Genomic DNA, 26288 nt, shown 5'->3' on the forward strand with positions numbered 1-26288 from the left:
TTAGATCTATTCTTATATCACTTATCACGAATCAACGTTTTCAACTCACAAAACATGCTTGTTAGTTGAAAGTAAACTCATGTTTATATATCAAAAACTCACCCATCTCTTACTGAAACAAAATTCGTGACACTTGGACCCAAATAATTACATTTAGTATTTATCTTCTCGTGACATCTATATTTTTTTAGATTCATTTCTATTCAACTTAAAACTTTTAAAAACTTGAATCTCCCAAATATAATACTTTTTAAAAATTGTTAATGGATGATATCTAAGAACTAAGATATGGTGAATAAAGACATTCAAGTACATAAACATTGATTTCATTGGCGAAATTTCGAACCCAATGGTGTAATAAATTTTAAAAAAATTAGCCCAAAGAAGGAGGAATCAATAATGTTTTCCACTTGATCTCACTCTGTGTCTTACAAGAAAACATATACCGTACATAGTTACATTTGATGATCAAAAGTAATCAGCAATCAAAATTCAAAGCAGAGCTATCCAGCACAAATGCAAGATCAGGAAAAAGGAAAAGCAGCACTCATTTGTAAATCAAATTAAAATTGCACTGCTTGCTTCATTTCCTTCTGCATCTTTCCGAAAACACTCAAACGATTGAATAAAAGTACTAAATATATACAAGCTCCAATACAACACGAGTACATGACATACCATTGGTATATTCCCTGGATCATTTTACTGGGATAGCATGCATGCTATCGAAAATCTGATATACACAGACCACCAGTTTCTTGGAAAAGCAATGAATCTCACAAAGCAGCAAGTTGAGCCAACCAAGGAAGTAACTTTTCATGAACTAGGTCAGGTTTATCATCATGGGGGCAATGCCCTACCCCTTCCAACACGAAAAGGCTTACATTTGATGATTGTGAAGGCAGGGAAGAGAAGTACTTACCAACAGGCCCATCAAGAGGGGTGAATGGATCTTGATCGCCCCACAAAACCAGGACAGGTAAGTTTATTCTCGGCATCAATTGCGCAGGGTTTGGCCCTGGTGGCCCTGTTATAATTGAGACAAAGGCATCAAGAGCGCCTTCATCATTTGTTGGTCCATTGATGATCTGCATTTTTTCAGGTTATAGAAAACATCTACTAAGTTGATGCTGATAAGGTATCATAGACTACAACTAGAGGGAATAGCCATACCTCAACCAGTTCATCATCCACGGATTCTTTATTTCCGTATACAGATAACAAAATATTCCTTAGATTATCTCTGCATTAAACACAACAACATAAGTAAGCAGGCTGGCATTTACCATTGAATTTCAGTACAAAGAATGTTTGAACTGAATAGGGTACCTTTGCTTGGCCCGCTCAAAGACCACTGTGGCAATTCCTCTTTGCTTCAATAAGAAATCAAACAACCAAAGCAAAGGTAACAAAAGCTTGATCCTCCAATCATCAACAACCGCTTTGTTGTTCATCCCACCAGCACAATTTAACAGCACAAGCCCTCGAACCAGGTTTTGACTCGATTCTTATTCCAGGCAGTACAGTCATCAAAAACTAAATAGGTTTTCTAAACACTGTTTCACAAACAACAGAGGAAGACAATGACATTGTTTGCACCATGTAAAGAAAGAAATTTTAACTACCTGAGGCAGCAATCACACAAGCAAGACTTCCAACAGAGTTTCCTATCAACACAGTAGGCTTCTGAACAACTTCATTCAAGAAATCTAATATCAACTGTGTACAACAATATTGAGATTAGAAGAATCAATTTTGACTAAAATGTTGAGACAAAAGCAGAAAGCATCCCTTTTTTCGTGTATTGGTTTACCTGAGCCCATGCTTCCATGGTATATGGAAAACCTTGAGGCTTATCTGAGGCACCAAAACCCAAAAGGTCAACAGCATAGACACTATAATCCTGGGACAATGTGCCAATATTCCTACAAGAATTGTTAAAAGAGTTCAAATACTAGAATTATCAAAATAATTGAAAAACATTGTCTTTCCACTTTGGTTACCTGCGCCAATGAGGAATGGAGGCACCAAACCCGTGAACAAGAAGCAGAGACGATTTGGATTCTGCCTTTGAAGAAGAAGAAGAAACAAAGTAATTGATGGAGTATTGGCCTTTCCATTGCCATTTATTGCATTTCTCCTTTATGTCACTCACCCGTAACACGCTGCCACCAGACTCAGTAGATTGGTCACGGTAGCAAGTGATGAAACTACGGTTACCATAGCCAAGACCCAGAAGGGGACGCTTGTATCTGTAAAGCTGAGGGAAAGCAAGTCTTCCTCTGACTCTGGGTCCTTTCTCCTTCGTCTGCTGCAGGGAATGCAGCGGTCGCAGACGGACTACATCATGAAGAGACGTGGCTGCCATCTTTTTCCTCTGCTCACCCTCTCTCTTCCCCTCAATCTCCTTCCTTTCCCATATCCCGGGTTGTGGTGCTGATTATGTTTGGACTTCGGGTTGCTCACACTTCCTTTACTACTGTTTTGGTTTCTTTTGACATTTTTTGCCCTCTGGTCCTTATAGTTTGTCATATTTCAACTCAAAACCGTCTATTAGTTTTGAAAATTCATATTCCACCCTATAGAAATCAAGTTGACATATTAAAATAAGCATATAGGTATCACCTTACTGTCCATATTGCTCAACAAGAAACCACAAAAGTGACAGCATCTATGTATTGAAAGCTCAACACCAGCGAACACTCTTGAAGATCTGGGCACTAGCAGCAATTAAAGAGGAAAGACGGGAAAAAAGAATTAAAGCGTCACTCATATATGCTTTTCAGCTTAGGAATTAATATGCGGTAGATTTTTATTTAGAAGTTGTCTACTTTTGCTAACACTCATGATTATTTTTCACATAAAAAAGTTTTGAAAATAATTGTAAATTAAAAATTTTGTGAAAAAATTTCCATTTTTAGGAGATTTTTCTAAGTAATTAGCTTTTTTTATTCTTTACTTTATAAAGTAATACCATTTAATCCATGCAAAAAGTTAAAAATAAATAATAATAAAAATAAGGATGGTTAGGGAATATCCCAATTACTATTGGACTCATGTTAACTGGGCCTAAGTCAAATCGAGACTGGGCTTGCAGTGGCACCGGCCTACCTCCTACTCCTCTGTTTTTTTCTCTTCCAATATACCAAACGACCTTAGCTGTAAGAATCGCATTGTCTCTTTGATTTCTCTCTCCTCTCACGGACTCTAGCCGCCAACTCTCACATCTCTAATTCCTCAAATCTCTTAGCTCGACCGCCGACGCCGACGCCGGTGCTGACTTCGGCGGCTGCTGTATTCTTTCTCCCTCTCTTTTCTTTGCCCTTATTTTCCTCATTTGGTATTCATTTCATTCCATTAGGTGTTTGGTTATGCTTTTCTGCTGTACCAATAATCTACTTGCAACTTGCTGATACTGTATCTATTATTGACATTTCTTTTACATGTTACTTATCTCATCTGATATTCATCGTATAAGCTTCATTTAAGATAAAACAGTATGATTTCAGATTATATTTTGACTTTTACATTCCACTAAACTATTTTTCTTTGTTTTCCAGTTTACTGTCGTTGCTATTAAGCTTTGTGTTGTTGGGTGTGATTTTTTAACTTTTTGTATTATTTACTTTCGTTTTTCGTATGAAATTGAATGCGGAAGAAGTTAGTGTAGCTCAGGTTCAAAATAATTTCCAGCTGTTTAAATTGATTATTTTTTAGCGTTTGCTCCTTTTGTATCTATTATTGAATTTGGTGGTAATTTTTTAAAATTTAAGTTGATTATATTTTATGTTACTATTCATTGTTAGTTAGGCTATAAACAAATATCTAGGTATAGAATCAATTTTGAATCAAATAACTTTGTGCTAGTCCACTCTTTGTTCCTTTTCCTTTTACAATCTCAAGTCTTTGCCATGTTGACCATCACCACATTTAGAAGGAAGCTATAAGAAAAAATTTAATTGTCTATAGTTTGTGAAAATTTTAGAGGAAAGATTATGGAGACAAGAGTTATCTAGGAGCTATCTTCTTTCTTTCTGTCTTATTTTTTAATGGGACGAGGGGTTTGTTTTATGATTCTTTAGTTGTTTGTAATTTTCTTACTTTTTACACTTTCATGATATAGTGCTAAAAGATTGGGCATATTTTGGTGTGAACACTTTCTTAATATTGATATGTGAATTAATATGTTTCAATTATGATTCTGTGGTATGATACTCTACTGTTGGAAGAGCCTTGGATTGAAAGAGATTGATCTGGAAGATGAGAAACGTTTAAAGGCAGCCTTTTTTGGCTGATTCATGATTGACATTTACATGGATTGATTTGATGTTAGTTTGCTTGCAGATAAGGGTCTTTAAATCTTTGTAAATGGGGTTGAAATGATGAACTGATCTTAAGTGCTACTATCATAGTGTTAATACTATCTTTTTTCACGTATGTAGTAATAGCTTTGCCAGCATCACCATGGTTAAAGATTTAGTACAACAAAAATGACATTGTATCCTATTGTTTTAATCTCTGGAATTAATGTGTTTTGAGATAAAGTCTTTCAAAAAAAAAATGTTTTGAGATAAAAAATGTGGAAAGCTAGCATAGACTTTTTTTATAAAAATTCTGTTTATGTGTAGCTTTCTCTATTATTTATCTTTTCATGCCTAAATTGTTTTTCTTCTTTAAAATAATGTTTGAAAAAGATTATGCTCTTTCTTCCTTAGCTTTGCATTCCTAATTATCATACATTCATAGTTCAAAGAAGGTGAGGGATTTTCTTTAATATGGACCATTGAACTCTTTTGTACTTTTTGTTTCTTGGATTGCCAAATGGGCCCTTAACTATGTTTATCCATCTTTAAGGGGAACTTGGCTTCACAATTTCTTAAAATCATCAAACCTAAGTTGCAGTTATAAATTTGACACTGAAGGCTGGGGTTAGATCCCTTCCTTTAAGTTTCAAATATTTGAAAACTTTTACTAGTAACCTTTAATTTCTTTACTTTTCTTTTGGCCATAAGAGAGAGGCAGGAAGAGTGGGATTGGAAAGCAGCATTGTCTTAGCGTCCTGGTAAACTTGTTTTTTTAAGAACAATTATTGTAGGTTTTTTTTTAGCTAAAAGGAAAATAAATAGTAGTGACCAATCGAGGTTTACAATTTCAGTAGAGTGTTCTGCCCGTTTATGTTTTTACATGGAAAAAGTTTTGAATTTATGTACATGTGGGCACACATTTTAATGTATTACATTTGTATGTATTATTATGTATACATTGCTATATATGTACTTGCAGTAGGATCCTTTCCTTAAAGTCGAACATATTTCTAAATATACTGTCTGATTGTGCTTTCAGTTCTTTACATAACCTCATTGCCTTGCAGAATACTCTACATCACAGAACATTGCTTTATCTTGCATGATCAAATTTGAAGTTGGCGTCAAGCATCATAACAATCATCACAAACCCAACTCATCCCCATCTTTGTATTAGATTGTGTCAACACCAAGCATTCTAGTAATGGCTGCCTCTTTGTCTCAGGCGTTGTATCTAGCCACCTTCACCTCCTCAGCATCAAAACCCTCCGCATCTCCTATCTCCCCTCCCTCTATCAAAGTCCCCACCTTCTCCCCTTTGACTGTCCAACCACTCAGTTCTGCCTTCACTCCAAATGTGGCACATGTTATCACCCTTACCCCACATGCCACCTCCACACCCTCTTCTATTCCTTCTGACACCTCAACAACAACCTTCCATGGCCTCTGTTATGTGGTTGGGGACAATATTGACACAGACCAAATAATTCCTGCAGAATACCTTACATTAGTTCCCTCGAACCCAGCTGAGTATGAGAAATTGGGCTCATATGCTCTTATTGGCCTCCCTTCATCATATGCTACGCGTTTTATTGAACCAAATGAGACCAAGACAAAATACTCCATTCTGATAGGTGGTGCTAACTTTGGTTGCGGTTCCTCTCGCGAGCATGCACCTGTTGCCCTTGGGGCTGCTGGGGTGAAGGCAGTGGTGGCTGAATCTTATGCAAGAATATTTTTCAGGAATTCTGTTGCAACTGGGGAAGTTTATCCAGTAGAATCAGAAGTGAGAATATGTGAGGAATGTAAGACTGGGGATGTGGTGACAATTGAGTTGGGGGAGAGCCGGTTGATCAATCATACCACTGGTAAAGAGTATAAATTAAAGCCCATTGGGGATGCAGGGCCGGTCATTGAGGCTGGAGGGATTTTTGCATATGCAAGGAAAACAGGAATGATTCCATCTCAGTGAAAGTAATATGCAGGTACGGCTTTGAGCTCTTGCATATGTATTTTGCTTGTTGAGGTATCATATGATGTCGATACAAAATACAGAACAATCTATTTGATTTGATTGTTAATGTCTCATTCTTTGAAACAGTGGGATGAGTGGTTATGTTTTGATATGTAAGCTATGTTACGAATGAAAAGTTTATCATATTCTATTTTCATATTGATGATTGATTTATGCTCCACAAAACTACTTTTAATGCTTCATCATTTTGATCTGACCTGAGTGTATGTTTGTCTCAAGTAAGTAGTTTTTATTGCACTAGGCAATGTCTGATGATTGAAGAGATTATACAGTATATAAAGTGTGAAAATATTACTATCAAATTTCAACCCAGTGGTTTTATGTTGTTAAGACCACATCTTCATTAAGTACTTTGCATGCGAGGGTCTATTAAGTCAAGTGAAGATACGAACTAGGTATATAGTATGATGAAGTTATCAACTAGTACTTCATTCTGGATGCTTATCATGAGTGCTCTCTGCATATCCCACTGCTTTTATCCACCAGATTAAGCAGTCTGCTACCTGCTTAGAAATTAAACTATGGATGCCTGGCCATTAGCTGTCTGCAATTCTGTTGCATCAACAAAAGAATGGTGAAGAAGATGGATATTACTTCTTCCAATATTTGAATTCATTTCAATATGTTGTCCAAAAGAAAAAAGAATTTATTTCAATATGCTTATGTGTATCATGGCCACTTTGCGTTCTGCAGATATATTAATTTGCTTACTCTTTGTTTTAGGGGCTTTATTGGAGGAGCACGCGATTCTGGCTTCTTAGACTAGTGATGGCACAATTTTGTGGTTCCTAGCTGTTTAGGCATTTGGTGTCGATGCTCATCTTCTTCCTCTATATTACCCTACTTCTGTTGAAAAATGTAACCAGTCTTTTTTCATGTTTTTATATCTGTATCTGTTCCAAGCTGATCATCTAGGCAGTTGTTCACCCTGGCTTATAATCTCTTCTTATGATCACCTCACCCTAGTTTCCATCAGTTTGTCAGAATACATAATCAGCGTTGATCTTTTTAGTTATGAAATGTTCTTTAAGTTTTACATGTAGACACTTCTGGTTGGTTGGAATAATCCGATGGTTCAGATTAAATAAAGCTTTGTACCTGCTGTTTTCTAGATGGCATTGTAGCATTATTTTCCAAAAAAGGAGTTTGTAAACTCTACAAATGAGATTCAAGAGTTGACATGTATTTCATTCAAATAAATTTATAACAATTAATCAATTAATTGATTGTTAAATGAATATATACAATCATATAATTTTGTTTATGGAAGTTTAAATGAATTTTAAAATCCTAGCCTTTTTAATAGTTGCTGTTGCAATGGACAAATGTGTAATTTCAGAAGGAGATGGCTGTTATAGTTGGAGTTTAATATTTTCCTCCCAAAATTAATTTTCTCTGTAATCTTATTCCCATTAAGTGGAGATTTATTTTAAACTTTTTTCTCAAAAGCAAGGCAATGTTGTACAACTACATTCCACGCAATGCATCAGCTTTAAAATTGATTAAAGAGAGAATTAGGTTTATCAAAGGAATAGAAACAATTATGACTCCCTAGTCCCTGTAACGAAGCCCATATCTCACTCAATTTTATTTTTTGTTCTTTTGCCAACAAAAACAAGACAATGAGTAGAGTCTCCATAGATGAAACATTGAGAAAGTAAAGGCAACAAAACAAAAATCTGAATACAAAATATGTAAGGATCAGTCATGGTCGTGACTTGTGAATGTCGTGGTAACATTCCTTATGAATCCACCAACTGGAGATATCTTTGGAAGCTTCAAGTAAGAAAAGTGCCCATTGGCTACATTATTTGAACACGAGACTTTTGGATGACAAGGAAGTTTCGTGTGGAAAATAAGACTGCATACGAGACGAGACCTTTTGGATGATAAAATAAAAAATAAATTGTACATATTAAAAATGAGATTGAAAATTTTGAAAACAAACTTCTTAAAAAAAATAAAAAAATATTTATGTATACAAATTTTTGACGTAATTGATTTGATATGTATAGCGTGGGTTTTAAATGTACAAAATATCTTATTTTGAAAAGTAAGTTAACAAGATTAAGAAATGCTCTTAATTTGAAAAAAAAATTCCTATTAATTGATCTAATATTTATTTTATAAAAATTTATTTCATTCATGGATTAAATTGTTTTTAAACTAAATAAAAAAGATTAATAGATTTGAAGAATTTCATGGGAAGAAGCTCCTCGCTGCATCACTAGCCCCGCCGAGAGCCACTTGCATTTGGTCACAGAATGAACATGAGTTTCTGTAACTCGCTTCAACTGCTGCACCAATGGCCCTTAAATATTTGAACCTTTTTGGTAAGAAAAGCGTCACAAAAAGATTAAAAAATAAGAATAAAAAAGCTTTGCACGTACACCACGAAGCATGTTACGACAAAGTAGAAAGCAAACAGGTCACGAGTCATGAGATAGCCTAGGGACCATCGCGGACAAGCGCCGGTACTGGACAAATTCATCAATCATCGCCACCCCCCTTGGACGACGATTTATTATTATTATTATTATTTCCACCAAATCTGGAATCCAGATCATTCACAAACAATGCATGCTCTCTCGACTTCAAACAGACGAACTCACCTGACGGACGGGGAGGCTAATATCTGCTTTACTGCTAATATCCATCCATCCAATCACTCAGTTTATTTCATAAAGAAAGAACCAGATTAAAACTGACTAAGAGAGTTGGTGGACAACTCCAACTACAAATGCCGAAGCTGAGTTGCCAACCTGCCATAAGGCATAAACCGTGAGTGCTTGCTTGGTATTGGACTAAAAGATTAGATTAACTTATTTGTGACCATAAGGCATAAAGTCTGAGTGCTTGCTTAGTATTGGACTAAAAGATTAGATTAACTTGAACTGTAGGTTATAACTTGGGTTGCCGTCGTCCCACTATACTTGTGATTGACTCATCTATTATGGAAGAAATTCACAATGCTTATTATGGAAGAAATTCACAATGCTTATGGTGGGCACTTTGTCTGTCTCCATTGGCAAGTCGCACTCTATTGACTGCAATGATGGAAGAGTCCTACTGTAGACATTCTCATAAGATGTTCGCGCCATTTAATTGATGAAGAATGAATGTGACCTCTTTTTTTAATGCTCATAATGATCAGACCCTACCTATCGCTAGATAGCATGTCTTGGAAGCTTCGCTTCTCTTCAGTTACGTTTTAAAAATACTAAAACTTTCCTCTACATATATCAGAGAAGAAGCCCACTTTGAAGATAATGAACTTTACCTGAGCCTGGAGATAAAAAGTAAGTTGTTGCTATCACGGGCGCTGTCTTTATTTATATCTTTGGTTGTCAACATACTGTTTTTCCATCTCTGACATATTTGGCCTGCTAGGCTTCTGCTTCTGAACAGCAAGTGGATAGAAATAGATCCTATGGCTCCTTCATCATCATCTGGTTTCTTTCCAGTTGTCTTTGGTATTCTCTGTTTAATGTTTATATCGTCACTGCTGTTGGCCAACTCTGCTAAGGTAAAAGGAACGCGAGTAGGAAAAATTGAGCTTACAGACTCGGCTACGATTAGAAGGAATCTCCTGGATAACGGCCTTGGTTTAACTCCCCAAATGGGGTATGCCTCTTATCCTCCTTCTCTTAGTTATCTCATCTGTTTATAAAAATACTGGATCACTTGTATGCAACTGAAACAGCATAAGAACTGTTACATATGGAAAAACATAAAAAAGTAAAAAAGGTCCTTGGGCAGACAAGGAGAAAACATTCATGTAATGATCAAGCTAAAGCTAGTTTTCCAGGTTTCAGATTAACGCTACTTCTCTGTAAGCTTTTATTAGAGCTCTTCCTTTCTCAAGTTTTAGTTTCTTGTAAATGCCCTGCCTTCCATAAGCTCTCTCTAAACATCTACTTTTTGTGAAAAGGTGGAATAGTTGGAACCATTTCCATTGCGACATTAATGAGACATTGATCAAGGAAACCGGTAATTAGTTCTCGACTACCACATCACCTTGTCTTGAGTTTCATAGTACACTCTACAAAACTAAATAAAATGTGCTATGCTGATAATTATGGCAATGGATTTCGTTACTGAATTACTCTGTGCTGCAGCTGATGCAATGGTATCGACTGGTCTAGCTGCTGTTGGATACACCTATATCAATTTAGGTTGTGTACTATGCTTAACTAATTCTAATTGGTTGTTGCTTTCTTAGTCTAGAATTACATTTGATTGTGCTTTACAACCTCTTTTCATATCGTTTTTTATTGAATTTTATACTATTTGTTTTGTTAGATGATTGTTGGGGAGAACTTAATAGAGATTCTCAGGTAACATTATCCTTCTGCTAAAAATAGGTTCCTAATTCTGCGCTAGCTCCTTGGTTTTAACTTCTAAGAGAATCAAAATCTGTACAATGACTAAATATTAATGCTTGATCGTGGAGTGAAATTGTGTTTTTGACAGGGGAATTTGGTTCCTAAAGCTTCAACATTTCCTTCAGGCATCAAGGCTCTTGCGCGTTATGTTCATAGCAAAGGGCTTAAGCTTGGAATTTACTCAGATGCAGGGTATTAATTTACTTTCATTCAAGATGGGTTCTTCTGAAAGCTTATTTTATCCTTAAAGACTCGAGTTTTTTTATGGTTTATTGAATCATGTCAGGACTCAAACTTGTAGCAAGACCATGCCTGGGTCCCTAGGACATGAAGAACAAGATGCAAAAACCTTTGCCTCATGGGTCTGGGTGCTTCTGTTTTGTAGTTTTGTTTTTGGTTTTTTTACTGGTGTTGATCATTTCATTTTTAGATGGAGTTTGCTATATTCTTGCTTTTTATTGTTTTTCTGTCATTAATTCCCTGAAAAATTGTTTCTCTATGTCACCTTTCTTAATGGTATCCAGGGAATTGATTACTTGAAATATGACAACTGTGCAAATACTGGCGTAAGCCCAAAGCAAAGGTAATGCACTTGATCTGATGATGTTCCAGTTGTGGTAATGAATCATTATATCTTTTTGGTTGTGATATTGAAATTATTTGGTCGGTAGGTACCCGAAGATGAGCAAAGCTTTACTCGACTCAGGGAGGCCCATATTCTTCTCTTTATGTGAATGGTTAGTTAATATCTTCTTAAGCAATGGGGACAATTGATGCATTATTTCCTTTACTGCCCAATCACATGTTCTGGCGCTAATGTTTACCAAGTTTCAAAAAAATACAGGGGACAAGAAGATCCAGCAACTTGGGCACCAAATATAGGAAACAGCTGGAGAACAACTGGAGATATTGAAGATAAATGGGAGAGGTACACATTACCTGGCTCCTATATTTATAAATCCCACATGTTTCTTAGATTTTGCATCATCTGCATCCATGCAGCCTTTAGTAATTGAATTGTTCTTGAATTTGGAACATAATTATACTTTTGAGGGACTGATTTCAATCTTGCGGCCATAGCATGACATCCATAGCAGATCAAAACGACAAATGGGCTTCCTATGCTCAACCTGGAGCTTGGAATGGTATGAGACTACAACATTTTTCTATGACCTAACTACTAAGTAAGAAGCTAGTGTGAGTAATTTTTTTTCTGACTTGCCTAAAAACCAAATGCTGTGAATCAGATCCTGACATGCTTGAAGTAGGAAACGGTGGCATGACAACAGAAGAATATCGCTGCCATTTCAGCATATGGGCATTGGCAAAAGTACACTATTCCAAACTTCCAATATTTATGCCCAAATTATGTGGCTAATTATAATATATACCATCGACTTTCATGAGGACCCTTGTTGTTTTATAGCTCATCTTAGGCTTAGCATTCAATATCAGTAGTTAATACTACTGCAATACAACATCAGTAGGCAAGCTGCCATAAAGCAAAGAAAAACAGAACAGAAGAGAAGTGCAGGGAACAGAAAACTAAGGCAACTGAGCCTGATATTCATTCATTGCTATATATGTACAAGGGAAAGCTTGTTAAAACAAAGTTTAAACACAACTTGTGCACTGCAATACTCTAACTCATAGCAGTACCTAACCATCAATCAAAACATGCATTATGACTTATTAGGTGCATGACAGAAATTAACCAAGACAGTTACTGTCAAATGACAAAACAGTAAAAGCATGGGCTCTTATCTGATAGCATGGCTTGCATGGTTTTCAATGCAAGTCTTAATTCAATGACCCTTCAGATACTAAGTTCTTATTCTTTCTGTTTTTTTTTTTTTTTCTCTATGTTGTATTGCAGGCTCCTTTGCTAATTGGCTGCGATGTTCGCTCTATGGACAATGTGACATTTGAATTGCTAAGCAACAAGGAGGTTATTGCAGTCAATCAAGGTAAAATGACTCGACTTTGTTTCCATGATCACTGCATTTATCCAATTGGAAAAAGGAAAAGAACCCAAAATGAGGCAAAAAAAGAAAAAGGAATAAAGTCATTTATGAGTTATGTCCACAACAAATGTGTAACTAACAGACGTCTTTGAACTTAGCAGATAAACTAGGAGTCCAGGGTAAAAAAGTGAAGAAAGATGGAGATCTTGAGGTAATTTCATTCGTATATATAAGTTGGGAGGAATTTCTTTCGTATTTCCCCACAATTCTGATAAATGATATTATTACACTGAATGGATAATGTAGGTGTGGGCTGGCCCCTTGACTAACCATAAGGTAGCTGTGGTCTTATGGAACAGAGGATCTTCCCTAGCAAACATCACTGCTTATTGGTCTGATATCGGCCTTAAACCATCAACCATTGTTGATGCTCGAGACTTGTGGGCGGTGAGATTCCATCCAATAGTAGAGTATTATGCTTTGTGGTTATATAAAGATTCTAATCATATGTTTTTTCTTCTTATTTTTTGATTTCTTTTCTCCTAAACTTGTTAGAATGAACAGCATTCAACAGAGAGGTCGGCTCAAAAGCAAATTTCAGCCGAGGTGGATTCTCATGCTTGTAAAATGTATACTCTGAAACCCCATAAAAGAGTTCACCATTGATCAAAGTGACATTTTGATGGGGAATGGAATGAGAGCAGCAGCAGGAATGTAGAGACTACGCATGTGCTTATGTATTGTGAATTTCTTCATCAAGAAAGGATTGAATTTGCTTCAAGGAAAGGATACAAACTTGCACCAGAAAAATCTAATTGAATGATGCAATTTCATAGAAAAAAAAATGAAATCCTTATACAGATTTTATATGAATGGGAATTATTATTAAGCATGAATTTAGTCTTACCTTCAACTGCATAATATGTGGTGATCAATTCATTCAATGGTCTTATTCTTGAGAAAACATAATCCAATTATATTAAAAAAACAGAAGAACAAAGAAAAGAAAACACTGGTTATGTTCTTCAGCCACGAATAACTTCAAGAAACACAAAATTGATCAAGATATTACTCAGAACTACTCAACTATCAACGTTGACCGTAGATTTTCATGAATTCCAAATTAGAAGCTTGAGCATCCAAATCAGACCTTGTTTATTCCTAATAAAATTTGGATGCTTGTAGCAGCTGGCAGCCTCGCACCAGCATTTCCGATTATGGAGCCTTTAGTTTGACAAAATTGTGGTTACAACTTACAATGAATCCTTGGTTAATTTCCTTTCTTTATCACCAACCATGATCTTGTGATTGGGCGATGTTACGTATATTAAATTAGTAATCGGTTCCTTCTGCACAATGACTTTGATTGAACTGTCTCCATGCAAAGCTGCGTGCATGCCCATCAGATACATGTAGAACCAAAGTTGATATGCCGGCAGATAGATTACTTGACAATAGGTTTCCATCAGTGAAGCGGCTATGAATTCTAGATTATTTTGCTGTAAGATATATTGATCGAATTATCTTATGAAAGTTGACTTATGATTCCAAAGTGGAAGCTTTCTATGTCGCTTTCACCACTATGACATCAGATAGTGCTTTCCTAAGCTATATTTCGTTAACACAGAGCTTCACTATATATATATCTATATATATACTACAATACTAGGATTCCTAAATCTGTCCTCACAGCTTATGCTTCATACAAACTAAGGCAGCACCCTATGGCTTATGACTGGACATCCTCTCCCGTTGCCTTTATATTAATCGCCATTTTGATGGCAGCAGTAAGCTAGCCATGGTGCTCGTCTTAGGGAACTTGGTGAAGGGAAAGCGCTAAGAAGAAATCTGCTTAATAATGGTCTTGGTCACACTCCTCAAATGGGGTGAGAGCTTATTCTGTGCCTAATTTCATCTAATATGTGTCCACTGTGTGCCATTTTTGTTGGTATCATTTGACATTGAAGTGTGGATCAATCATGAATGTACAGTAGTTTCTGATGGGGTCTTTTCGTGAAAAATAAAAAAAAAATAACAAAAACTTTTCTAGCAAATTCAGGAGTCTATAGCCATGTTTACCATACTGCAGAACCCAGAACACAGTCACAACTTTATTTGGGTGCTGTTTAAGTAACGCAGTTAAAATTCCATTTGCACTCTTAGCAAAAGATTTCATTTGAGTGGCTCCATTGCCTTGGCTCCTCAAAGTTCCCCCAAGATTCAAGATACCGTACCTTGATATAGTGATTACAAGTTAAACTCTACATCTTTGGAGTTGTAACAGGCACGGTCTCACATTTTTGCTATTTTATTGGTTTTTGTTATCTGCAGATAGAACAGCTATAACAGCTATAATCATTTCCTGTATATCATTTGTAACGATCCAAGTCCAACTACTGAACCAACAGTTTTTTAGGCCTAAACCACGTATCTTTACAAAACTTAAGCTCAAATAGCTAGTAGTGATAGACTTAAATTATTATATAAATCTTAATAATCACATTCATATCTGATTTAGGATGTAGAGTATCACATTTCCCTTGCAAACTTACTGAGGAGCTAATTCACCAGACAGGTAAGAAATGTTTGACAGCAAAGGCTTGGCATTTCTGCCTAATACGAATCACTTTTATAATTTTGAATGAATAACTCAATTTCTTATGCAGCTGATGGTATGGTTTCTAGTGGACTGTCAGCCCCTGGATATGAGTATATTAAGCTAGGTAACTTACTCTGTTGCTTTGAGCAACAAAATACGATTGTTCTAATAAGTAACTTCTTTTATGGTGGCCATGTCTCTTCAAAATTTGTAATTATCTTAAAATTGTTTGATCGTGACCAGATGATTGTCGGGCTGAATTGAATAGAGACTCTAAGGTATAAACCAAACTATGTAACTTTTCAAATCAATTGTGGTTGCTTCGACACTAAAGAACCGATTATCTGTTGCTTTCAATTTATCTGCTATATACCTTTTGTCAATTATCGCATCTTCATGATTTCATAGTTTGAACAACTAAAGCACTGGAATCTTGACTTCTTGAGGCTTCATTGATGAAGTTAGGTGAAACTTGTAAATGAAATTTGAGCCTTCTGAACCCAAGATTCTGAATCTTTCCATGCTTTCTTTCTTTTGTTCCTTTCGGAAGGATTGATTTTCCTGGGCCTTGATGATTTAGCCTTGCTAGCACTCTTGCAGAAAGCTTGCTGTAATACTGTCATTTATTGTGTTTGCATGTAACATGAACTTATCAAACTGACTAAGCAAATAAATGTCCAAAAAAATGGTGCATGTAATCTTTGCTATGCTTTAGGTGTTATAATTGACTGTCCATTCTATTATGAGAGTTCAGACTACAGAGCAATCCCCATACTCTGTTTTGTAAACAGGGCAACTTAGTACCAAAAGCTTCTCTTTTTCCCTCTGGGATGAAGGCTCTGGCAGATTACGTCCACAGCAAGGGGCTTAAGATTGGGATTTATGCTGATGCTGGGTACCAAGCTACATCTCCCAATATTCAAATAAAATGCTAAACTGTTATTTCGTACCAAAAGCTATTCCATCTTTATTATCCCCTATATCCGGCCTTGCTTTTTCAGGACTTTTAACGTGTAGCAAGACAATGCCAGGGTCTCTTGGTCATGAGCAACAGGATGCTAACACTTTTGCTTCTTGGGTATGTTTTAACAATTGCTGTATATATATACACATATATATCAAATCACTATAAAAATTAGAAAGAATAAAAGTATAAATATGATAAAAATTGATTTACTCTGCAAAATAATAGGATATAATAGGTCATTCAAATAAAATAAGGCTTTATAATTAATTTGTTTATTGATATGGGATCAGCCAACCTTTTGAGTTAATTTGTATTGATACCTATTGTATATTAATTTGCCTCGCTTTTCAAAAAAAATATATTAATTTGCCTCTACTGAACATAAATTCTGGATCCATTCCTACTCCAAGTTTGTATGCCACTCAATCGTACATCTTTGCACCTATTCAGGTGACAAGGGTTCAGGTTAATCTTGCTTGGCTGGCTTATTGATCCTTTTACTGGTTGTTTAGGGCATTGACTATCTAAAATATGATAATTGCCACAACCAAGGAGTGAGCCCACAAGAAACGTACTTAAGCAGCCCTGTGATTTAAGATGAAAAGAAATTCTACCATCTGTTTATCTCACAGTGAGAATTTGTTAATGATTCCTCCATGACAAATATTCAAAGATGGGTAAGGCTCTTCAAAACACCGGAAGACCTATGTTCTACTCTCTTTGTGAATGGTATGACTTTCTCTAATTCCTTCCTTCCCATTTTCTTTCCCCGGTCCTACCTAATTCCTTTTCCATTATAGGGGCTTTGAAGACCCTGCAACTTGGGTACCTAGCATTGGGAATAGTTGGAGAACAACTGGAGACATCAAGGATACTTGGGAGAGGTAATAGAGCAATTTATCTGAAAATTACCATTAACAAAGCATTCTCAAGCTATTAGCAAATCAATGTTAATCTTCACATTAACTTTGTGATATTTGGGGGAAATCTCTCTTGCTAGTATGATAACGCGTGCTGATCTTCATAATGAGTGGGCGCATTATGCTGGACCTGGCGGATGGAATGGTTAGGCTGATCTTTGTTCTTAGTAGCAGCTAATGACAATTGATCATTTTGCTTGAGTTAAACCAATGCTGTGCTTTTTCTTTTGGCTCCAATATTTTTAGACCTAGACATGCTTGAGGTAGGCAATGGAGGTATGTCAACTGAAGAATACCGCTCTCACTTCAGCAGTTGGGCGTTAGCTAAGATCCCTGAATCTATGATTTACTCCCAAATTCCATCCTCAAAATCTAACATTGCAATCCTTAACGAGTATTGTTTGACTACGATGGCATAGGCTCCACTAATTCTTGGATGCGATACCCGCTCCATGGATAATGACACATTCGAATTGCTTAGCAACAAGGAGGTTATAGCTGTTAATCAAGGTACCAATACGATCATCCATTTCATTTTTCTTCCTTCTGTATGTCTACATTTATGCCGCAATCGCCTCAATCTGAACAAGAAGCTATGCCGCCTCCTTCGATATTGCTTGTATAACAGATGAACTGGGGGTTCAAGGGAAGAAGGTTAGGAAGATTGGTGATCTGGAGGTGAGACTAATTTCTTAAATATATTTATTTGACCCTGAAGCATCAAATTTCCATCAATACATAGCCGCTGCACATGGCTTAGCTTCTTTCTTCTCTCTTCTGTTACATGTTCACTAACCCTTAAATTTTGTTCACATGGAATGTGATGTGAAGGTGTGGGCTGGTCCTTGAAGTAAGAACAGAGTTGCAGTGATCTTATTAAACAGAGGATACTCACGTCCTACCGTAACTGCAAGATGGAATGACATTGGGCTCAACTCTTCTACAGTTGTTGATGCTCGAGACTTACGGGCGGTAAATAAGCTACAAGTTTTTATCTCACTGGGAAACTTTGATTTGTCTGATGTTAGTCAGGCTAATGTTTCAAGGTTGTCTGATGTTTTGCCGCATTCAACTAGGCACTCTGTCAGAAATCAAATCAAGGCAACTCTGGTATCCCATGCTTGCAAGATGTATGTTCTCACACCACAGTAGAACGTGATTGGTGCAGCAATGGCCATCGGGAGCAGGGGTTTTTTTTATGTGATTTTAATAATTAAAAATATTTTTCATCATTCATGAATTGTGAATCTCCTTTTGATAATAATTCATTAAAATAATATAAATTAAGAAGTAATAAATATGTGATAAGAACACCATGTGTCATACAATGTCACGGGCTTGGATAGCGGGTCATGGGCCTAAATGAAATCTTTCTGAGCTGAGGGCTTTTATTCCGCCAAGTAATGAAAACATGCTGTGCCCATTTAGCTAAGAAAAGCCCGATATACTTTCCGTTATCCTCAACACTGGAGGCAAGTGAAGAGACAGTGATAAAAGAACATGGCGGCAATGAAAGGATGCTATTGCTATCCAAATGCAAGTAAAAATGAAACCCATCATTATCATCACCTTCTTCGTCAGAATTTACCTGTAGTTACCAAGAAGCCCCTTCCCTCTTCTTCTTTTTCCTCTTGCGCAACTCTTTACGCCAACGATGACAAGAACAGATCGCCACCTCTTCGAATTCGAGCAGCATCTGGAGAAGGCAATTCGAATTCCAATGTTTCAAGCGCAAGCGATGTTAAGGGCTCGGGTACCACAGCGAGAGGTAGAAGACTTGTCAAGATTCGTGAAGAGAAGAGGAAGCGAGAATTCGATGGGCTTCACAATTATCCCGCCTGGGCTAAGTACTTCCTTTTTTCTTAGTTCTTTTTTATATTTTCCATTCACTTTCCCTGTTTGACTTATTGCCGCTGTGAATATTAATTTTGTTTTTGTTTTTAATCAAAACAGAGTCCTAGAAAACGCCTGCAAAGACGATGCGGAGCTACGAGCGGTTCTTGGCGATAGCATTGGCGACCCTGAGCTCATGAGGAAACGGGTCCGTCAATACCTTCTTGTTTATCTTTCCTCAGCCTAATCAACAATATAGCTGATGTTCCGATGAGTTTCCTAATTATGTTTTGCAGGTTGAAGAGCGTGTTCGGAAAAAGGGTAGAGATTTTCACAAACAAAAGACGGGCTCTGTGCTTTCATTTAAAGTCAGCTTCCGAGAGTAATTTCTTATATCTCACTAAAGGCTTCTATTCACGCAATCAACTATGTAATTAGCTATCCATGCTTGTAATTAGTTTGAACGTAGAGAGTAACTGTTTTATCTTTCCAAACAAAACACTGATTGAATAATCTGGGTGCGATCAAATTTTCTTTGGTTAAAATATTCTTAGAACTGAACTTCATAGAGCAATGAATGATAAGCATAGAAGGAGCTGTTGCTGCCTGATTCTACTAATTTACGCCTTAGTCTTTCTTATTTGTAGGAATAGCTGATGTTTCCATAACCCTCAACTTCAATAATTTTTATTTTTGATGGCTGTGCAGTTTTAACCCACTTGATTCCTACATATGGATTGAGTTATATGGATCACCTTCTGATCAAGAAGTCAATCTCATTGGCAGTGTCAGTAGTTTAATTCTCCTTATGGTTCCTTCTTTTCGCTATTTGGCAATGAATTCAGACCATTGTAGAGAAAATCATTTTCTTATTCGCTCTTAATGTATCTATGGTTTATTACTTGTAAACTATTTATGTTCACTTAATGGGGGAAGCAATGCAGGTTATTCAGTCATGGTATGTTATGGGACGTTTGGGTGCCTTTAATTCTTCTAATTTGCAGGTTTGACCATGGTTCTTTTTGCTCCATATTTTTTTTTCACTTCACATCTTGTTGCTATGCAAGAGAAATTAAGCATGTTAATTTCATATTGATGACAGTTGGCAAATGCATCAATGGAATATGATCCCCTCTATGATGAGGAAAAGGGATTTAAAGTGATGCCATCATCATTCCATGATATCAGTGATGTTGAGTTTCAGGATAACTGGGGCCGTGTTTGGTATGTTTTTCTAGTCTCATCTGCACTTTTCTTTTAATTATCTTTAAATCTATTTTCTTGCTGCTCTTTCTCATGGAAAGTAAATGACTAACTTATATGTTCACATTACAGGGTTGACCTTGGTACTTCTGATTTTTTTTCCATTGATGTCCTCCTCAACTGCATGACAGTATTGAGTGCAGAGTAAGCTATACTAATATGTAAAAGGATAACAAGAAACAATTTTGTCATCAAAATCCATTGTGTATATATTACATTTTTCAGTTGTCAAGCTCTTGACTCACAAAATTTTCATTTTGTTATGCTCTCTCTACCCCTACCCCTTTTTATGGCAGTTATTTGGGCATTCAACAGATAGTATTCGGTGGTCGTTGTATGGGTGATTGGGAAGAGGGTATGACAAACCCTGACTATGGCTACAAGTACTTCAAAATCTGAACCAAAGGTCGATCCAGATACTATAGAAATCTAGAAGGCTTCATGTGTCTTTGGTTGCTTATAAACTGATAGAGACTAGAGATGGCCATTGAAGGGCATCCTTGCTGTTGCTAAATACCTGAAATATGAGATATCAAAATCATGAATCCTACTTTTTTTTTCCTTTACTTTTTTTTTCTTTCCTTTAATATTTGAAGGTGATTCCATATAAAATTGTAGCACTATGTATGATTGAAGATCAATGGGAAGATATTTGATGTGTTTGGATTGCAAGGTGTTGGTGTAAGTGGGGTTTAGATGGAATTCAAATAACTGACAAAATTGACTTCAAGGTGAATCTCTTAATAAACGCTATTTTTAAGACTTATATCGCTCCTAACACTCGGTATGCAAAAGAAAAATAATACGAATAGCCTTAGGGATACAATGAAGCCAACATTTAACTTTGTCTTTACATTTTACAAAAGCAAATCACTAGAAAAACTTGTGAGTTTTAAAGTTGTTCAATTTTAGAGCTTACTTTTTAGAGCAAGTAGATTCTAAGGAATTTGGATTCCTTTGACAGAGGAGAAGAACTTAAGTGTTTATGTTTATTTTTAGAACATAATACTTTTATTGTTCTTGATTGTTTTGCTTATCTTATTTGTTTTGGTCTATCAAAATAGTTGACAACAAGTCTTTTATATAGGTTTGCAAGTGTCTCTTTTTTAAGGATAAACCCTTTCATTGTGGCACTTTTTTATCTTAAAGATACCTTTACATTTTATAAGGTATAATCTTTTGATAAAAATATTGTTTTAATAATCACCTTATAAAAGAACAACCATTCATTTCATAAGATATAATTTTTAAGCTATAATATGAAATGATAACTTTTCGTATCTAAACTTTAAGTGATGGTCTTTTTCAATTATTTCATATCCTTTGGATTCAAAGGTATTTTTCTAACATATCAATTTACCAAAAGATATAACTATTCACATGAAAAACCTACCTACAATCTAATAGTTATACTATGTCACTTTTTGTAACATAACTTTTGAGCTAAGATAGCTTTTCATTATGTGACATAACTTTTTATTTTGAAAATACACCACTAATTGCCCACCATTTTCAAAATTTTCAAATACCAACAATTTTGAGAATTTTGCACATAAATGAAGGTATCTCACAGATTTGAATCTTTATTTAATGAGTGTGGTTGATTCTAGTTTTAATTGAGTGGTTAACCAAATATTGAACCATCGATTCTTCATTTAACTAGTTGGGCTACTAAGCACATGCAAGTTTCTTTGCTCACTTTGTATCTAATTTTGCCAACACATTTTTATGCCCTTGAGTTTTGCCAACACATTTTTATGCCCTTGAGTTATGCATCTATTCATAAGTGCTTGTCAGAATCAAGCCTTTAGCTTCTAAAAGCAGCCACACTTCCACTTATATAGGTAGCCCCCATCAAAAGTACCTTGTAATTATAGTACTTCAACATATATATGTTATGGGTCTATGAAAAACTTTTGTTCAACCTTATCTTACATATTACAGGAACCAAATACTATGCACCTTGGGATGGAAAATATAAATTAATACTTTCAATCACCATGTGGTAGAATGGTCAATACCCAAGACTTGTAGATCGGTCGCAAGCGTCAAGGCCAGCTTCTATTATTGGAGATTTAGTTGATAAGCTTGAAACCCATCTCACTTGAGGTCTTTAGTACCAAGTTTGTTTTAAAAAAAAAAAAACTTTGGTAAAGAAATCCACTAAATTTTCGCAAAATCTCACATAACTATTAGTAACTATACTATCACTAATGCTTTATCTTACAATGCTATATATGTCGAAATCTAATATATCGACTCTTTCCATTGTGTGCTTGATTATATGTCTTTGATCCCGTTACTTTATTGGCATAATGTATCAAGATTAATGTCATTGGTTTAGATGACAATGAAATTTCATAGAATAAATCCCTCAACCATTCCGTTTTTTGGGTGGCAAATGCTAAGATTATAAATTCAATCATCATGGTAGAGTTCGCTTGCCAAGATTGTTTCTTAGAACCCAAAGAAACAGCACCACCACCAATTGTAAAAATCCAACAAGTCGTAAAGGTATAATTCATTCTATTTGAGTTTTAACTAGCATCTTTATACATTTTAAAAACTGAAGAAAAACTTAAATAACAAATGTCATAATTTATTGTATTCTTTAAGTACCTTAAACTCTATGAACAACATACCAATGTTCTTTACTTGAATTACTTGTAAATTGACTTAGTATCATAACTACAAATACAATATCCGACTTTCTACACATCATTGCATACATTAGGCATTTAATCATCCATGCATATTCATTTTGTGCTATCGGTTTCTTTTTGTTGGATACTAACTTTATATTAGAATTATATAACACATTTGGTTCGCGAAATAGACAAAAATAGAATAAAATAACTATTATGTGATAATAAAATAAGGTAGGAATATAATAGAATAGAATAGTTATTGCATAATTTGGTACGACGAATGTAATAAGGTAGAAATAATTATTATGACTTACTACAGTATTTGGTTGGTAACAATAACATTGGAATAAGAAAAGAATAGAAAATGAAAAAACAAAAATACCCTTTATTATATATATGATTATTTATTTTATTTTATTTTTTAAATATTAATAATTTATAATTTATTTAAAATATTAATAATTAATACCTTAAATATTAATATTTTATTACAATTTATTCATTAATATTTTAAAATACTACTATTTTACTTATAATTTAATATTATTATGATTAAAATATTAATAATTTTAATTAATTTCCAAATTTAAAATATTAATTTTCATTATATATAATAATAAACCTAAACTTTTATTATACTAAGATTTATTTTTTAAAACAACAAAAATACCCTTTATATAATCTAGTAAAATTTATACCAAAAGATAAATAAAAGAAAATTTTCTCTTTTTTAATTATTTAATTTTTATTTTCATTAAAATTTTAAAAATTTATTATTAAAATATTAGTATAATTGTTTATTTTTTCTCTATTTTCAATTTTTATTTTTTATTTATACTTTGATTAAAAATTTAATATATTAATAATTTAATAAGGTAAACATTATTATTTTAAAATATTAATATTTTATTTATAATTTAAACATTATTGTGATTAAAATATTAAAATATTAATAATTTTAAAATATTAATTTTTTATAATTTATAAATAAATTTTTAACTTTTTATTTTAAATTTTTTTCTTTTTTTTCCTTTTTTCTTTCTTCTTATCCATTGGCCAACCACTGAATATGTGATCGATGTAATAAAACGCTGATCTGGCGCATCATGTGACCGGATCTGGTCACTAGGGTGCCATATTGGCGCTTCTTGTGGCTAGATTTGGCCATAGAGTGCTAGATCCGACTGTGAAGATCTGGTTTAGAAACACCAAATCCGATGCTTCCTATGACCAGATCAAGTCGTGGATCCCCAATTCGATGACTCCTCGATTGGATCTTGCTGAAAAGCACTAAATCAATGCTTTTTGACCATATTCGATCGTGGAACCATCGTCCCCATCGCCATCGTCATCTCCGGTGATGAGTATAAGTTAGAGAGAGAATGAGAGAGGCAAGGCAAGAATGTGACAAGAGAGAGAAGAAAGAAGAAAAATGAGAAAAAAAAGAAGTATTTATATGTTTAGGGTTGTAATAGTTCATAGTTATAAAGAGTATTTTAGTCTTATCAAATTTGAAACTATTCCCCCAACCATGGAATAACAAGTACTAGGCTTGGGTTTAGTTAAACCTGAGTTTTAACTATTTTTGAGGAATAGCTAATACTAAAGAATAAATATTCCTTTAAGCAATTGCTTACCAAACGAGGGAATAAAAAACCATGGGAATAGAGAAGGAATAACTTAGCTATTCTCTAACCAAACATGCTAATAAGGTGTAAACATTGGCATACAATCTAACTTACCATACTTCATTACAATCTTTTGAATGTAATTAGATTGAGACAATGTTAGGCTATTATTTTCTCTCATTATTCTTGTACCAATAATAACATCTGTCACACCATATCTTTCATGTAAAAATTCTTTGACAAGAACCTTTTAGTGTCTTCCACTTGTTTCAAAACTAGTACTAAGGTTAACATGTCATCCACATATACACAGATAATGACACTTGGAACTTACTATAGACAAATTTGTCAAATTGATTGATCTTGTAGCCATTAGCTAGTACAACCTCATTAAACTTTGATTCCATTGTTTAAATGCTTGTTCTAATCCATACAAAGACTTTACAAGTTCACACTCATTCCCATCTTTTTCAATTGATACCATTGTACCTTAATGTACAATCGAAATATCAAATGAACACATCAAGGTATATGCTTACACAAGCACCATTGTACCTTTATTGCACAATAGGAATGCCATGTCAAAGATAATGAATATCTATAATGCACCATTATGCCTTTGATAATAAAATAGGAATGCACCATATACCAAAATGTTAAATTTATATATTGGCACCATTAGACCTTAATATATAATAAGAATGTCAGATGCCTACCTATCACATAGACTTTGATGGTATTTACATATTGGCATCATTATATCTTAATGTATAATAGGAATGTCATATGCCCACCTATCACATGAGGCATGATGGTATATATATTGATATCATTATACCTTAATGTATAATAGGAATGCCATATACCCACGCTTTGTGTCTTCCATCACATGGACCTTCATCAACTCAAGATAGTTTACTTAAAGATCTTTGTCCTTCTCATCTTATTTGTGACTTCATCTTGGTTACAACAATCTTCTTTTATTCAAAAATGATTACCAAAGTCCTTGAGAAACATCTTTTCTTACTTATACTTTAGAGTTTTCTTAGTGCCTCTTCATGATGGGAAAAGTATGTCAATTATAGAAGACATAATAATAACCTTATCCATATCAAGATCATATATGAATATAACAAATCCTTTTTTCCAACTAATATACATTTTCCATGCACTTCAAGTAAGGAAAAAAAGCTTATCTTGTAATCCGATAAGAAACCATTTTGCCACTTTCCTTGTCACCATTAAATCGGTCCATCTTTTGCCAACGAATAAAGTTTCCTCCTTCAAAGCGGTGTAGCTTGACGATTTTGGTATATCTCTTTGAGTGAAGTCATTTAGAATTCTAGTTCCACGAAAAATAAGTCTTAAAATTGTTAGTGCAAATGAGGTTTACATGGAATTCAAATAACTAGCAAAATTGACTTTAAAGCAAGCCTTTCAATAGACGCTATCTTTAAGACTTATTTTACCCTTACCACTCAGTATACAAAAGGGAATAATGCGAATAGCCTTAGAGATACAATGAAGTCAACGTCTAACTTTGTCTTTGCACTTTACGAAAGCAAACCGTTAGATACACTCAAAGGTTTGCAAAGTATTTTGGCCTTAGAGCTTATTTTTTGCAACAAGTAGATTATAAGGAATTTGGATTCCTTTGATAGATAATAGGAAATCAAGTGTTTATATTTATTTTCAATAACACTTCTATTACTCTTAATTTTTCTGCTGTTGTCTTATTTATT

The 26288-nt window shown here is 34.8% G+C and overlaps 4 protein-coding genes and 1 pseudogene across 8 annotated transcripts; 4 read left to right on the forward strand and 1 right to left on the reverse strand.

The window, feature by feature from the left end:
- Positions 1 to 373: 373 nt before the first annotated feature.
- On the reverse strand, positions 374 to 2457 carry LOC18608409 (alpha/beta-Hydrolases superfamily protein). Its single transcript, XM_007043083.3, has 6 exons — positions 2004 to 2457; positions 1814 to 1925; positions 1626 to 1719; positions 1330 to 1507; positions 1174 to 1243; positions 374 to 1088 (listed from the first exon to the last, which is right to left on the reverse strand). Exons 1-6 carry the CDS (start codon positions 2366 to 2368, stop codon positions 777 to 779), a joined length of 1131 nt encoding a protein of 376 aa, XP_007043145.2. The 5' UTR covers positions 2369 to 2457; the 3' UTR covers positions 374 to 776.
- Positions 2458 to 3140: 683 nt separating this feature from the next.
- LOC18608410 (3-isopropylmalate dehydratase small subunit 1-like) lies at positions 3141 to 7450 on the forward strand. Of its 2 annotated transcripts, none has more exons than XM_018115810.2 (3): positions 3141 to 3294; positions 5372 to 6289; positions 7063 to 7450. In XM_018115810.2, the coding sequence occupies exon 2, from the start codon at positions 5509 to 5511 to the stop codon at positions 6274 to 6276; it is 768 nt and encodes a 255-aa protein (XP_017971299.1). In that variant the 5' UTR covers positions 3141 to 3294; positions 5372 to 5508; the 3' UTR covers positions 6277 to 6289; positions 7063 to 7450. The 2 variants fall into 2 exon arrangements, with proteins under 2 accessions (XP_017971299.1, XP_017971300.1); XM_018115811.2 differs by having other exon boundaries at positions 3161 to 3340.
- A 1913-nt stretch (positions 7451 to 9363) lies between these two features.
- On the forward strand, positions 9364 to 13580 carry LOC18608411 (alpha-galactosidase). Of its 4 annotated transcripts, none has more exons than XM_018115787.2 (16): positions 9364 to 9638; positions 9730 to 9963; positions 10271 to 10329; positions 10458 to 10514; positions 10642 to 10676; positions 10813 to 10916; positions 11011 to 11086; positions 11249 to 11307; positions 11396 to 11461; positions 11569 to 11652; positions 11805 to 11869; positions 11972 to 12054; positions 12601 to 12691; positions 12850 to 12899; positions 12995 to 13135; positions 13253 to 13580. In XM_018115787.2, exons 2-16 carry the CDS (start codon positions 9770 to 9772, stop codon positions 13352 to 13354), a joined length of 1266 nt encoding a protein of 421 aa, XP_017971276.1. In that variant the 5' UTR covers positions 9364 to 9638; positions 9730 to 9769; the 3' UTR covers positions 13355 to 13580. The 4 variants fall into 4 exon arrangements, with proteins under 4 accessions (XP_017971276.1, XP_017971275.1, XP_088660182.1 ...); XM_018115786.2 differs by having other exon boundaries at positions 9377 to 9638; positions 13244 to 13580; XM_088804056.1 differs by lacking the exon at positions 9364 to 9638 and having other exon boundaries at positions 9702 to 9963; positions 13244 to 13580.
- A 537-nt stretch (positions 13581 to 14117) lies between these two features.
- Positions 14118 to 18353, forward strand: LOC108660626 (alpha-galactosidase-like; annotated as a pseudogene).
- A 242-nt stretch (positions 18354 to 18595) lies between these two features.
- On the forward strand, positions 18596 to 20942 carry LOC18608412 (structural maintenance of chromosomes-like protein, putative (DUF3531)). Its single transcript, XM_007043086.3, has 8 exons — positions 18596 to 19021; positions 19128 to 19215; positions 19304 to 19389; positions 19716 to 19794; positions 19952 to 20011; positions 20110 to 20231; positions 20343 to 20414; positions 20567 to 20942. The coding sequence occupies exons 1-8, from the start codon at positions 18675 to 18677 to the stop codon at positions 20667 to 20669; spliced, it is 957 nt and encodes a 318-aa protein (XP_007043148.1). The 5' UTR covers positions 18596 to 18674; the 3' UTR covers positions 20670 to 20942.
- The last annotated feature ends 5346 nt before the right edge of the window (positions 20943 to 26288 follow it).

Source organism: Theobroma cacao, chromosome 2 (assembly GCF_053813885.1).
Source record: "Theobroma cacao isolate CCN51 chromosome 2, ASM5381388v1, whole genome shotgun sequence".
Lineage (NCBI taxonomy): Eukaryota > Viridiplantae > Streptophyta > Magnoliopsida > Malvales > Malvaceae > Theobroma > Theobroma cacao.

Coding starts and splice junctions, on each gene's coding strand:
- LOC18608409 (XM_007043083.3), bottom strand. CDS start 2,368: ATGGCAGCCACGTCTCTTCATGATGTAGTCCGTCTGCGACCGCTGCAT. Junction 1,720..1,813: donor CCATGGAAGCATGGGCTCAG/GTAAACCAATAC, acceptor TGTTGTACACAG/TTGATATTAGATTTCTTGAA. Junction 1,089..1,173: donor TGGATGATGAACTGGTTGAG/GTATGGCTATTC, acceptor GAAAAAATGCAG/ATCATCAATGGACCAACAAA.
- LOC18608410 (XM_018115810.2), top strand. CDS start 5,509: ATGGCTGCCTCTTTGTCTCAGGCGTTGTATCTAGCCACCTTCACCTCC.
- LOC18608411 (XM_018115786.2), top strand. CDS start 9,770: ATGGCTCCTTCATCATCATCTGGTTTCTTTCCAGTTGTCTTTGGTATT. Junction 10,917..11,010: donor GGAATTTACTCAGATGCAGG/GTATTAATTTAC, acceptor GAATCATGTCAG/GACTCAAACTTGTAGCAAGA. Junction 11,653..11,804: donor ATTGAAGATAAATGGGAGAG/GTACACATTACC, acceptor TTGCGGCCATAG/CATGACATCCATAGCAGATC.
- LOC18608412 (XM_007043086.3), top strand. CDS start 18,675: ATGGCGGCAATGAAAGGATGCTATTGCTATCCAAATGCAAGTAAAAAT. Junction 19,390..19,715: donor TTTAAAGTCAGCTTCCGAGA/GTAATTTCTTAT, acceptor ATGGCTGTGCAG/TTTTAACCCACTTGATTCCT. Junction 20,012..20,109: donor TTAATTCTTCTAATTTGCAG/GTTTGACCATGG, acceptor TATTGATGACAG/TTGGCAAATGCATCAATGGA.